General features: G+C 35.8%; 1 protein-coding gene across 7 annotated transcripts in view; it reads right to left on the bottom strand.

The window, feature by feature from the left end:
* PCNX2 (pecanex 2) overlaps window positions 1–13762 on the bottom strand; it is a 380796-nt gene that overhangs the window by 214852 nt on the left and 152182 nt on the right. For all 7 annotated transcript variants that reach the window (XM_037821056.1, XM_037821068.1, XM_037821046.1 and 4 more), the window contains 2 exons: window positions 7885–7995; window positions 6701–6792 (listed from right to left, as the gene is read on the bottom strand). In XM_037821056.1, the coding sequence (XP_037676984.1) occupies window positions 6701–6792; window positions 7885–7995 (203 nt within the window). The remainder of the gene's footprint in view (window positions 1–6700; window positions 6793–7884; window positions 7996–13762) is intronic.

The raw sequence follows: 13762 nt of genomic DNA on the forward strand, positions 1-13762 counted from the left end.
ATTGTATGATCTTACTGATATGAACTAATTATAATAAGCAAAATATAGAATTAGAATCTAGAATACAGGTGACCAGGGGATAGATTAGAGTTAGGGAATGGGGAATGACGCTTAATTTCTACAGCATTTCTATTCAGTTGATTGTAAAGTTTGGAAATGGATGGTGGTGTGAGTAGCAAATTATTGTGAGTATATTAATAGCATCAAATCATATGAGTACAGTAAAAAAGGGAAACTTTAGGTTGTATACATTACTAGAATAAAAATTAAAAGATAAAAAAAGAAATGAAATACAAAGTTATGAAAAGACATGGAGGAACCTCAGATGCCTACTGCTAAGTGAATGAAGGCAGTTTGAAAAAGCCACATATTGCATGATTACAACCACATGACATTCTGGAAAAAGCAACACTATCGTGTTCTGGTTTGCTAATGCTTCTGTTTTGCAAAACACCAGAAATGGACTGGCTTTTAAAAACGGGATTTATTAAGTTAGAAATTTACAGTTCTAAGGCCATAAAAGTGTCCAAACTAAGGCACCAACAAGAGGCTACCTTCACTGGAGAAATGCCAGTGGCATCCAGAAAACCTCTGTGAGCTGGGAAGGCACATGGCTGGCGTCTGTTGATCCCTTGTTGTGTTCCAGCTCCGATCTCAACTCCAGTGCGTTTTTGCTTCTTTCTCCCAGGACATTTCTCTTTAAGTGCCTGGGGATTCTGTCTTAGCATATTCCGGGGCAAACTCTGGGCTTTGTCTCTTAGCTAACATCCTGCCTGCATCTCCATTTCCAAGTGTCAGTGTCAGCAAGCATTTGGGCCTGTGTGGCTCCTTTTAAAGGACTCCAGTAAACTAATGAAGACCCATGCTGAATGGGTGGAGCTACACCTCCATGGAAATCAATCAGAGTTATCACCTACAGTTGGGTGAGTCACATCTCCTTGGAAACACTCAATCAAAAGGTTCCAACCTAATCAACACTAATACGTCTCCCCCCCCAAGATTGCATTAAAGAACATGGCCTTTTTAAAAGGGAGACATAATACATTCAAATCTGCACATATAGTGATAGCAGAAAGATCAGTGATTGTCAGGGGCACACGGTGGGCTGAATAGCATTTTCAGGGCAGTGAAACTATTCTGTATGATACTGTAAAGGTGGATGCATGATGTTATGCATTTGTCAAAACCTATAGAACAGTACAACACAAAGAATGAACCCTTATGAAAACAATGGACTTAAATTAATAATAATACATCAATATCAGTTCATCAATTGTAACAAATGTACCACACTGATGCAAGATGTTAATAATAGAGAAACTAGAGGATTAGGGGAGGAGGTTTATGGGAACTTTATACTTCATGCACAATTTTTATGTAAATTTAAAGCTGATCTAAAAATGAGGTCTATTTTTTTTAAAAAAGAAAATAGCACCCAGTGAAACATTAAATAATCTAATTCTCATCTATTAATAATCAACTAATAAACAAAGGCCCCAAAAGAAAAGATAAGCACAACAAGGTAGAAGAAATATTTGAAGAGATAATGGCCAAAGATTTTATAAAATCTGATAAAAGACAACTAAACCACAAATCAAAGCAGCTCAGATAATTCTAAAGGGGGTGGGGGTAGGGAACAGCCACCCAATTTACAACATCATTGTCAAATTTCTGAAATACAAAGACAAAGAGAAAATCTTGAAGGTAGCCCTAGAAAAACAGAAATACTATCGACAAAGGGAAAAATAAGAATTACAGCATATTTCTGATAAGAAATTATACAAGCCAACATGTTTAGAGCATGGAAAAAAGAACTGTCAGCCCAGAAGTCTATACCAATGAAGATATATTTCAAAAACTAAAACAAAATAAAGAACATTTCTGAAAAAAGTTGAAAGAATTCACTGCCCAAATATCTATTCCATGATATTTGTTAAAGGACTTTTTCAGACAGGAGTGTGACACCAAATGGAAGGATGGAAAAGAATGTATATTGCCAGAAATTGTAAAAATAAGGGTATATTAAATCAAATTTAAATTTAATCTCTTTAAAAGATAATTGGCTGAGTTATGCAACAATATATTATTCATCTTAGGAAACCAGAAACAAAGAGCAAGTTATACCCAAAGCAAGACAAATAAGGAAATAATAAAGATAAGAGTAGAAATCAATAAAATTGAAAACAGAAAAATAAAGAAAATCAATGAAATTAAATACCTTTATATTAAAAGATGAGAAAAAAAGAGAGAAGACAAATTACAATTACCAGGAATAAAATATATCCCTTACAAATCATACAAGTGATTTGTGTTCATAATGAAGAATATTATGAACAGTTATGCCAATAAATGTGAAAACTTAGATGAAACGGATAAGTTTCTTAAAGGACACAAAGTATTTCAATAACAGATAGATAACCTGAATAGCTCTATATTTATTGAATTTATAGTTTAAAATCTTACCGCAATGAAAACTCCAGGCCCAGATGGCTTTACTTATGAATTCTACCAAACATTTATGCAATAAATAAAGCCAGTTCTACCAATTCTATACAATGTCTTTTAGAATACATAAGAGAAAGAAAAACTTAACCAATCATTTTATGAAGTCATTACTCTGACACTAAAACAAGAAAAATCATTACCAGAAAAAACTCACAGACCTATAAACCTCATAGTCATAGACATGAAAGTTCACAACAAATACTAGTAAAAAAATTGATCGATAGACAAAAAGGATATTACGTCATAACCAAATGGGGAACCTCATAGTTATAGACACAAAAGTTCACAAAAATTTGAGTAAATAAAATTGATCAATAGTTAAAAAGGATATCATGTCAAAACCAAATGGGGTTCATCATTCAATTGCAAGTTTGATTCAATACTCAACAGTCAATCAATGTAATTCATCTTACTAACAAATAAACAGAACTCAATATGATCTTCTCAGAAGATGTAGAAGACATTTGGCAAAATTTAACATCTATTAATGATTAAAAACTCTCAGAAACTAGGAATCTAAGGGAAATTACTCAGTCTGATAAAAGGCACTTACAAAAATCCCATAGCTAGTGTTATACTTAATGGCGAAAAACTGAATGCTTTCCCTCCAAGTTTAGGAACAAGGCAAGATGTCTGATGTCAGCACTTTTATTCAACATTGCTCTGGAAGTCCTAGTTAGTGCACTTAGGCAACAAAAAAAAATCAAAGGCACACAGATTGAAGAGGAAGAAATAAACCCGTCTTTATTTGCAGGCAACGTGACCGTCTATGTAGAAAACCCCAAAAAATCTACAATAAGCAACTAAAACTAATTAATTCACAAGGTTACAAGATATAAGCCCAATAAGGAAAAATCAATTGCATATACTATCAACGAATAATTGGAAATTTAAATTATAAAGCACAATCCCATTCATAATAGCATAGAAAACATGAAATAACTAGTGATAAATATGTGCAGTAATTGTAGGCTAAAAGTATAAAATATTTCTGAGAGAAATTAACAAAGACCCAAATAAATAGAGCAACATACCATTTTCATGGATCAGAAGATCCAATATTGTTAAGACGTCAGTTCTCTCCAAATTGATCTGTAGATTTGACATAATCCCAGTGAAAATTTCTGCAGAATTTTTGTGGGTAGAAATTGGCAAATTCTAAAATTTATATTCAAAGAAATAGGGTCTAAAATAGCTTAAAAAAATGTTTTGAAAGGGAATAAAGTTGAAGATTCACATTATATGATTTCAAGACTTACTATAAGGCTACAGTAATCAAAATAATGTGGTTTCAATATAAAAATAATCACAGAGAACAAATGAACAAAATAGGGTCCAGAAATAGACCCACACATACATGGGCAATTGATTTTTGACAAAATTCCAAGGTAATTCAATGAGGAAAGGTTAGTCTTTTCAACAAATGATGCTGATGAATCTTAACCTTTATCTCATATCATACACAAAAATTAACTCAAAATGGATCACAGACCCAAATGAAAGAGTTACCACTATAGAACTTCTGGGAGAAAATTATTTGTGATCCTGAGTTAGTCAAATTTTTAAGATAGAACACAGAAAGTATAAATCATAAAGGAAATAATTGCTAAATTGGACTTTATTGTAATAAAAACTTCTGCTTTTTGAAAAGCATAATGAAATGGAAAGTTAACCACAGGCTGGAAGAAAATGTGTGCAACTTACCTGATAAAGTATTTGTATCCACAAAATATAAAGAACCATTATGCATCATTATTAAGAAGTCATACAATCAATTTAAAAATGGGCAAAAGATTTGAGCAGATGTTTCACCAATGAAGATATATGAATGGCAAACAAGCACATGAATAAATGCTCAGCCACATTAGTTTTCAGATACATGTAAATTAAAACCACAATGAGATACTAGCACACATTAGAATGGCGAATATTAAAAAAAAACTGTCAATACATAGGGTTAACAAGAATTTAGAACATCTGGAAATCTCAAAGATTTTTAAGGAAGTACTGCAAAAATGGTACACTTTGGACAACAGATTGGCAGTTCTTTATAAAAAGTTAAATATCAACTTACCATTTATTAGCAATCCTACTCTTACATGTTTACTCAAGATAAATAAAAACATATGTTCACACAAAGAACTGTACCCAAATATTTATAGCAGTAACTCTGGAAACAACCCTAACATAAACACACTCAAAATGAACACAGGACTAAATGAAAGATCTACCACTATAACACTTCCAGGAGAAAATTATTTGTGACCTGAGTTAGACAATTTTTTATTTTATAGAAATAATTGCTATATTGGACTTTGTTATAATAAAAATGTCTGCTCTTCCAAAAGCACTGTTAATGAAATGGAAAGACCTGTCAAAGACTGTAAGAAACACACACACACCCACACACTTGAACACTACTCAGCAATAATAAAGGAACTACTGATACATGCAACAACATGGTTGGATCTCAAAAGCATTATGCTAAGTGAAAGAAGTCAGACACAAAAAGCTACATATTGCATAACTCCATTTTTATGAAATTCTAGAAAAGGCAAAACTGTAATGATAGGAAGCAAATCAGTGGTTACAGGAAGTTGAGTGGGACGTGAAGAAACTTTTGGGGTGGTGAAATATTCTATAACACAATTGTGATGCTGAGTACTTGACTATATACATTTGTCAAAACTCATTTAATTGAACACTTAAAATGAGTGAATTGTATTGATGTGAATTATGCCTTGATAATGTTGACTTTCAAAAGTTATAAGAATAGAAATCAGGTTAGTGGTGGTCAGAGATTGGGGTTGGGGGGGAAGACTGACCACAAAGAGATGGAAGGGGACTTCTGGAGTTGGTGGAAATATTCTATTACTTGACTATAGTGTTGTTTACATGAATTTATCAAAACTTACCAAACCATATGCTTTAAAAAGGTCAATTTTATGTATATAAATTATATCTCAGTAAACCTGATATGAAATGGATGAATGAATGAATGATAGATATAGATAGCTGATAGACAGACAGATAAATAGATACATGCTAGAACATAATGGAGCAATATATAAAGAGTCCTGAAAGCAAGGAGACCCAGAAATTTTATAGGCAGCCATTTTACCAAAAGGCAATACAAAGATATTGTCAGAAATGTAAGGGTTCAGAAAATACCTATCCAAATACCTTTCCTGAATGAAATAGCTGGAATCCTGTGACAGAATAAAGGAAGGTACATCAAAAGAAAGAACTCCAGAAAAACTAGTTATATAACTAATAAATCTACATAAGCCTGTGTGACAGTATAAATGTGGTAACAAACAGGGCCATACTAGCACATGAATTACCTTTGTGTGTATTATGGAAAGAAACTTTCTTTTTTTTTATTTTCTGAGAGAAAGATCTATATGGAAGGGGAAGAAGGAGGGAGAAGGGAATTATGCCAATGATTACCACAGATAAACTATGATGCACTGGGAGATTAAAATGTTGAAATCCTTCTTTTCCACAAAGGAGAGAGAATAAACAATGTTTCTGCCACTGTCACTGATAAGTTTAATAAGATTATAATTTTATTTGTAAAACAAATGTTAGCTAAGAAATGGTCATATAATATATATTAAAAACACTTTGGAACATATGTTACTTCTATTTATTCTTTTATGTGTAATTCTTATTTTATCAAATGGGTATGTGTGATTTAAAATGTTAAATGCAGGGTGTCCATAAAGTCCAAAAACACATGCAATGTTTATTTATGTTTTTACAGATAGAAATGCCCCTGACAACTTTGTGTGTACCTGTTATTGTTTTCAAACTTTACGGACACCCAGCAGTCCTAAACATTGAAAATGAACAGCTGTGGACTTCTGCCTACACTTCCCCACATCCCAGCCCTGCCTCCTACAGGCAGTGATTTTCAGCTTTCTTCTTCACTTGTTTATTTCCAAATAACATGCAGAGAGACGTGTCGGAAAGGCCAAGCCAGCCTGCCGGCCACCTGGGGACTTCTGCACCAGGACAAAGATTATCTCCAAGTGTCTTCTAGAACCACTGAGGCCTCACCCAACAGGCCCTATTACCCCCTGATCTGCTCAGATCCCATTTCTTTTGTAGTTGGAGAAAATAATTGTTTACTTAAAAATAAGCTGATTTAATGAATGCAAGAATGCTGAAGGCCTATGATTTCCACACTCACCTTCACCGCACTGAAGCAGAACAAGTGGAGCACAGCAGCGGCAGTGAAGCTCCGGGCAACACTGTAAATGGCCGATATGATCCCAGAAACGGCTGAAATGCAAACATCAACAGCTCATTTCTAGATTGCCACCTCTCAAAACCAATAAATGTAGGAAAGGGAAGAGAAGGTTGCAGCTTTCAAATGCCTGCCAAACGAGGCAAAGAATAAATCAGTGGGTTCAGTCAAAAAAGCACTGACTAAATCTAGTACAAGAAAGACACTGATTATTTAACTAAAAATTCATGAGGAAAGCATTTAGAATGAACCTCTTAACACCACCTTAAAAGACTGTTGAAAGTTGAAAGACAGTTGAAAGTTGCTGACCAAGGAAAAGATCATGGATAGCAATTTCAATAAAGAAAAGGAAAACTGAGAAAGAGAGAGAAGGAGAGGAAGAGGGGGTTGGGGGGAAGGAGAGGGGTGGAAGAGGGGAAGGAGAGAGCACTAATGCAAAGCAAGCACTCCCAAGTAAGTATAAATGTCTATAGGGGATGGTAACAGTAAATGAAGAACACCTGCTATGCTCTTAGTACTTTTTGCACATTATTTCATTTACTCCTTTCAGCAGCCCTATGAAGTCAGCATTTTTGTTTCCATTTGAGAGAATAGTAAACTGAAAATTTAAGTCTCCAAATATTAGGTGAGATTTTAACCCGGCTCATTGGGACCCTAAAGTTCAGTCTACTATACCCAAATGAGAGTCACGGTGATGGCTTTAGGATATAGGTTGCCTGTCTGTACACGCACACATATTCACACTGTCACATTCACACATGTTCACATTCACATAGTCACATTCACAAACACACTCCCAGACTGACATATGCATCTGAAATGCACACTCACACACAACATCCATACACTCTCATACATTCACACACATGCACAGTATTTTTCTAAAGAATAGTTAGGAGGGCTGACAACTTCTTCCAAAGCTTAGAGAATTCTATGCTTCTCTGTTTCTTTGGTTGTGTCTTTACTCAACACAGCTAACTTTGGCTAAATGTATCTGGATGGACCCAGGATCAAACTGACTGACCCCAACTCAAGAAGCTCAAATGCTTATTCCATGTCTGAGGCTGTTTAGCCCTTATCTGAACTTTAGGCTTCTTTACAGGAAGGAAAGAATGTAAACAACTTACCAGAACCTCCAAAAAGCAGCATGTCAATTTGTTCCAAAAGATAAACGCAGAAAGTGTTGATCTGAGGGAAAAGCCCAAGGAGGGTAATTGCAGGGAAGCAGTATAAAAATACTGAAAGTGAAGAAACAAAATCTACGATAAATGTGTGGGTAACTGTAGCCAAGGCTCCTACTGCAAACCCGCCTCCCTCCCCTTCCAAACCACCCCACCCAGGAATACTAGAAGCAATATGAAATTCCCTTTCTGGGGAGGATACTCTGGAGACTGAGAAGAAAACGTGCCTGTGGAAGGAAGTACACAAGGAGCTGATCCTGAGAAAAGGAACACACAGACATGCCCACATGCAGCAAAGACCCCAAGTACTGTGAGCAAAGGAAGGTACTGGTCTTGAGTCTGAAACCGTAGATGCCGATTTGGGGGTGAGATGGAAATAGACAGGGGAAGAGGACTGGACAAACTGTATGAATATGCAGAACCCAAGTACAACAGTTATGGGGCTGTCTTCCTGCATGGGGAGGTGAGCAAAGCCAGGAACCAAGGGGGCTTGCTTTGTACTTCTGTAACTCATGCACTTGAGGGACTAAGAGTCTACTATAATCTAAGTGCTGATTGGAGATTCAGAGTTGAATTAGACCTCAAGACACAGAGGAGTAAAGAGAGTGGTAAGTAAACCAGTTACACCAACATACTTTGAAGGTGTAACACTGAAGGGTCAGATTCTAAGGTAGACTGGCTAATCTGATAGATGAAGGAGGCCCTGGCCAAGAGAGAAAAATGAGGCCAACTCCATGATCGTAAGTATGACATCGTGCAACTGGCTAAAGCATTTGTAAATTATAATTCAATGTTTCACAGAGATGATTTGTTAGAGGAAAAAGAAAAAGAGCTGCATTTTACAGCAACTTTCCCATCATTCTCTTTCTCAATCCTGTTTAAGTTGGGTTTCATGGAAACACAGAAACCCCCATTAGCAGTACTATAATACATCTGTCTTCCTTTCTGTCACGGTTTATTGGATAGGATCTACTTTGGCTAAAGGAATGTCAGTGAAGTTTGATACTGGTAAACCTTAATAAAACTAAGGAAATTTGATTTGAAATCTAATATGCCTATACATTGGAACTATGGCCTAAAACTATATTTAAACCACAGCGAACAACAGGAGTAGGGATGCTAGAGGAGGGTGTTTCAGCTATTTCTGAAAAACAGGAAGTGCAAACTTTCCATAATGGAATTGTAGGAATGATAGCATTTGTATGTGCCATCCTCTTTGTAATAGTTGGTTAAAAGTAATTATGGCACAAACCTCTCTACAATAAGTATACTGAGAAACTGTTAAAACTCTTTGTGAAAGTAAAATTTTATGTTATGAATGTGGCTGTGATATATGGACATTTACTTCAGGTTAGACCCACGTTCTGATACACATGGTGATTTCATTATAATCTTTCTTTGTGGCAAGACTATGTATCTATATTGTAGAAACCTGCAGCAGCTGTAAGCAGTTTATTTTTCAATCAAATTAGGCAATAAGATGCAAGTACTGTTGTGCTAGACATAACCATATGACGCAATTCCTTTTTTTTTTTTAGTTATTTTTTGTGAAAGGAACTCAGAGACATGAAAAGAAAGATACAAATAAATAAATACAAATTTAATTTTAGAACATGTAATCATGAGCATCAAAATTTTAATCCACTTAATTTCAAGCAAACTGACTAGCCTCTCTTCTCTTAATTTTGGGACCTGTAACACAGCAATGAAGATTGTATGCTACACTATATACTCCAAGGCCAGGATAGGGGAAGAAGGAAAGCGCAATGAGATTTCATCAGTTCACCTTCCAAGTGTTGTGTGTGTGAGCAAATCTACACTGAGAATGAAGAACTATAACGGAAAGCATGTGTCTGAAATAATATTAAAGTCAACCAAAATTGGGTGCTTTTCAACAAAAATAGGTAAAGAAGTATTGTCTCTAGAAATACATTAGCCAATGATACCAAAATTAATGAAGTGAAAAGGACTTGAACACAAAGAATAATGGCATGAGGAAAATTAAATGGCCAGAGACACCAGAAAGTCATAGTTGAAGATGTTCTGGCTGTGTGTACAGAATTAGTACTTAATGAAACACTACGGGAAGAACAGCGGTCAACAGGAGGACTATGTACTAGATCTTCTCAGAGTGTATGAGCAGTTGAAATCTCTAGTCTTTAATAAAATACGAGCTGTGGAGGTGGAGTGAAGGAAAAGAGAGTGTCCATGTCTCATGATTCTCAGGTTGCAGACAACGTGAATGAAAGAGGAAATGCGTGTTACATTAGTAGGGCTATTGGAAAATTACACTCGAAACGGCTGAAATTATTTTGTCCTGTTTCCAAAAGTAAAAAATAAAAAGGTCTCTGTGGTTGTTGGCAGTTTTCCCTGTAAACAAACATTTTTTTGTTAGCCTACCACTGAGCAGATCTAATTTTCTCTCACTTCCTCGCTACTCCTCATTTTCTCTAATAATTACTGTAAAGGGAGAAACTTCTGGCGTTGTTCAAATTCTTTTCAAGCAAAATTTATAAATAAAAATACTGATAACTTGCTTATTTCTTTTGTAAATGTGAATGATATTTATTACCATATTTGCAGGCTTGGAGTGAAAGGATGCAGAATTAAAATGTCCTGTAAATAATACCAGCACCTATGAAGTTGATGTGACTATATACATTCCGTGTGGTTCCAACGTGCCATTATCTGTACGTTAGCTAACTGTTTTAATCAGGGACTACTAAGAGCAGGACACAAGTCTTTACATGAGACATAGAAATGTAAGATCCGAGTGATCAGAGAAGGGTAGGAACAATTTAGGAATTGGCTACAAAACCTCCAATTTTCTGCAAGGGTAGCATTGTTGATGATGCATTATTGTAGTTAAGGGTTTATATTCCTAAGGATTAAACAAAACATAAAACTCTCAGGTGAAAAGAACTTTAGAATACGTTTGATTTAAAAAAAAAAAAAAATCCATCTAGTGCACAGAACCCTCCTACAACATCAACCATCTGGTCTTGCCCGGACTCTTTCCATGTCAAGAGTTCCTTGCTTCACTAAGCAACCCATTCTACTATTGGGCAGCTCTAACCCAAGCAACTTTTTGTATTGAATTGTAATTCACCTACCCATCTACTGGGATTAGAGAACAAAATTCCTCCTCCTTGGACATGGCAGTCTTTCAACAATATGAATCTATCATGCGCACCTCCTAGCACCAAGAGTTTCTTCTCTAGGTTAGACAACTCAGTTTCTTCAGCCAATTTCCAGATCCTGGACCATGTAGATACACCTCTCAGATTTTGTTATTGTACTTTTTGAAATATGGTACTAAGAATTAAAGACTTCTTGGCTTTCTCTTCCATAGGATAATTACAAAACGAGTTTTACTCATAGGCTTTTTTTTGTTGAAGTTACCCAAACGAACATCATAAAAAGTTCTAGCCCAGAGATCAGAGATCACCAGTCTCTGCATATAGAAAACGAGCACTAAAAAGACTTTTCACCTTATTCCTGGAAAAGAATTTTTCCTTATAATGAGACAGAAATTCATAGAGTAATGTTCTTAATGTATATGAGGGATCAAAAAAGGGAAATACCATATAATATTGTTCTCAACGTTTCTATCTCCTCAATTTGCTCCAAGCCTATAAAAGCAACTAGTTCCTACTAATGACTTTTACTTTCCTCTTTTGTTAATTTCAATCTCCACATTCCTTAAATCCTGCCACTGTACATTCTTCCATGTTTTATTATTCTATTATTGGATATTTTCTTCTTGCCTCTGAGATGCTTCTCGAGAGGTTTCTCAGGTACTACTTATGTTATACACGACAAGATGCTTCTCCCGTCTTTTCCGCCTGCTCAATTTCCACCTGACTCAATCCCCGTCACTGCAGCAGCATTCCATACCTTTTGCTCTGGTAGGCAGAGTTGGACAGGCCCAACTTTGCCTGACATCAGGAGACACTGGGTCTTCATCACTCCTATCCTAGTGTTTTCCTCTGTGCTGAGAAGAATCAGGAATGGCAGTGGGTAACAGAAATATCCCCAAGAAGGTACCCTCTAGCAATACCTCACATTCCCTGGCATAGCCAGAAGCAAACCACTTCTACCCGACATAACATGAGAGACATAATAGCATTTTTTTTGGCCACACTATGATAGGCAATGTCAAATGTACTTATTTCTTATTTCTATTTTGTCCTTTTTCTTAAATGCTCCTTTTTTTCTCATATTAACTTTTTGTTTCCTCCTGTTTGTTTGTTTGTTTTCTTTTTCTCCTTGCTATTGTCTGGACCTAACAAGAACAGCAGCTAGAAATTACTTAGATTCTTTGATATTTCACTAATGGAGGGTGACGAGGGTCCATAAAGTAGAAGAAATGATTCTGAATTACCCTTTTTTACCCTCATAAAGTCAGAAAAATAATGTAAACCTCTATCTCCTTCCTCACTTCCCCATTTGTTTTAAATTAGTTCCACAATCTTATCCTACTCAGTGCAAATTAGTATGTTTAACACATTCATTCCATAGAGATTGCTATTGTTCCATCTTTCCATTTATCTTTACCACAAAAGTCATTTAGTTGACTTGCTGTATTTTTTATCATCATTTTTACTTGTCACCATTGACAAGCAGAAAAAAAAATACAAGGAGAAGCTTTAATAAGGGAAAAGGAATTCTAATGAAAAAGATATCCCCTGCCCCCTCTCCACTCCTAATGGAATTGATTTGACAAAAAAAAAAAAAAAAAAAAAATAGCTTATTCTCAAATAAGGATTACTCCTAAAAGTAAAATCTTAGGATTTTACCAAGTACATTAAGCTCTTACTTTTTGAGCTTAATAACATTTCAAATTCTTATGCCATTGTAAGTTTGGCATGCCAAGACAACTTATGTTTATTCCACAGTGTTTTCAGATTTGTTTTTTGTTTTTGTTTTTGTTTGTTTTTTTGTAGTAGCAAATTAAAGAAAACCAGGAATGAGAGAGGAAGCCATGTACAGAAAACAATTTGTAAATGGAATATGTCATGCTTCTGCCCCCACTCTCCTGAATCTCTTTATACAGATCATCTGCAAAAGGTGCTTATTAAGGCCCTACTTACTCAAAAAGGATGAGGTGATCAGTCCAAGAATGACTCCAAACTTCCCCTGACTTACGAATGAGAAGTGTTCCAAAAGTTCATTTGCACATTAATTTCTTTAGTACTTAAAGCATATTTTATGTTCATTAGTTCATCCATTCAGCAAACATTTATTTAGTGTCTACTATATACCAGACACTATGCAGGGTGCTCAGGATTCGATGGTGGGAAAGCAGACAGGCCTCTGTTTTGCCTTTACTGAGTTTACAAGGTAGTGAGGAAGACCAAACTTAGGAGAAACGAGCAGTTATTTAACTGGATGTGGTTAAGGGTGGAGAGGAGGCAGCAGGACAGCTTCCCAGCAGAAGGAACAAAATGTGCACAGAGAGGATGTGAAAGAGCAATGGTGAGTAGGACTCCAGGTTAGATTACGAATTCTTGGGACCTGAAAGGTGGAACTCTAACACTAACTCATGTACTAGTTCCTGTAAAAAGATGACCAAGAGGTACAGAAGATTGAGTGTGGGGTGAGGAGAGGGATAGGCAACATTTTGGCATTGACAAATACTTCTTGGACATCTTCCAAAATCTTTTTATGCCCTCTCCACCTCGAATCCCCAGGTCCTTGTGTGCCCTTTAGTTCCCAACTGTAGCACTGCAGTTTGCAAAAAGAAGACAGGAAAGGCTGGCACCCCCACGTGCACCAAATCATGACCTGGCATCTCTGCTACTCAAACTTTGAATTCTTCATT

Source organism: Choloepus didactylus, chromosome 2 (genome assembly GCF_015220235.1).
Source record: "Choloepus didactylus isolate mChoDid1 chromosome 2, mChoDid1.pri, whole genome shotgun sequence".
NCBI classification, from domain to species: domain Eukaryota; kingdom Metazoa; phylum Chordata; class Mammalia; order Pilosa; family Megalonychidae; genus Choloepus; species Choloepus didactylus.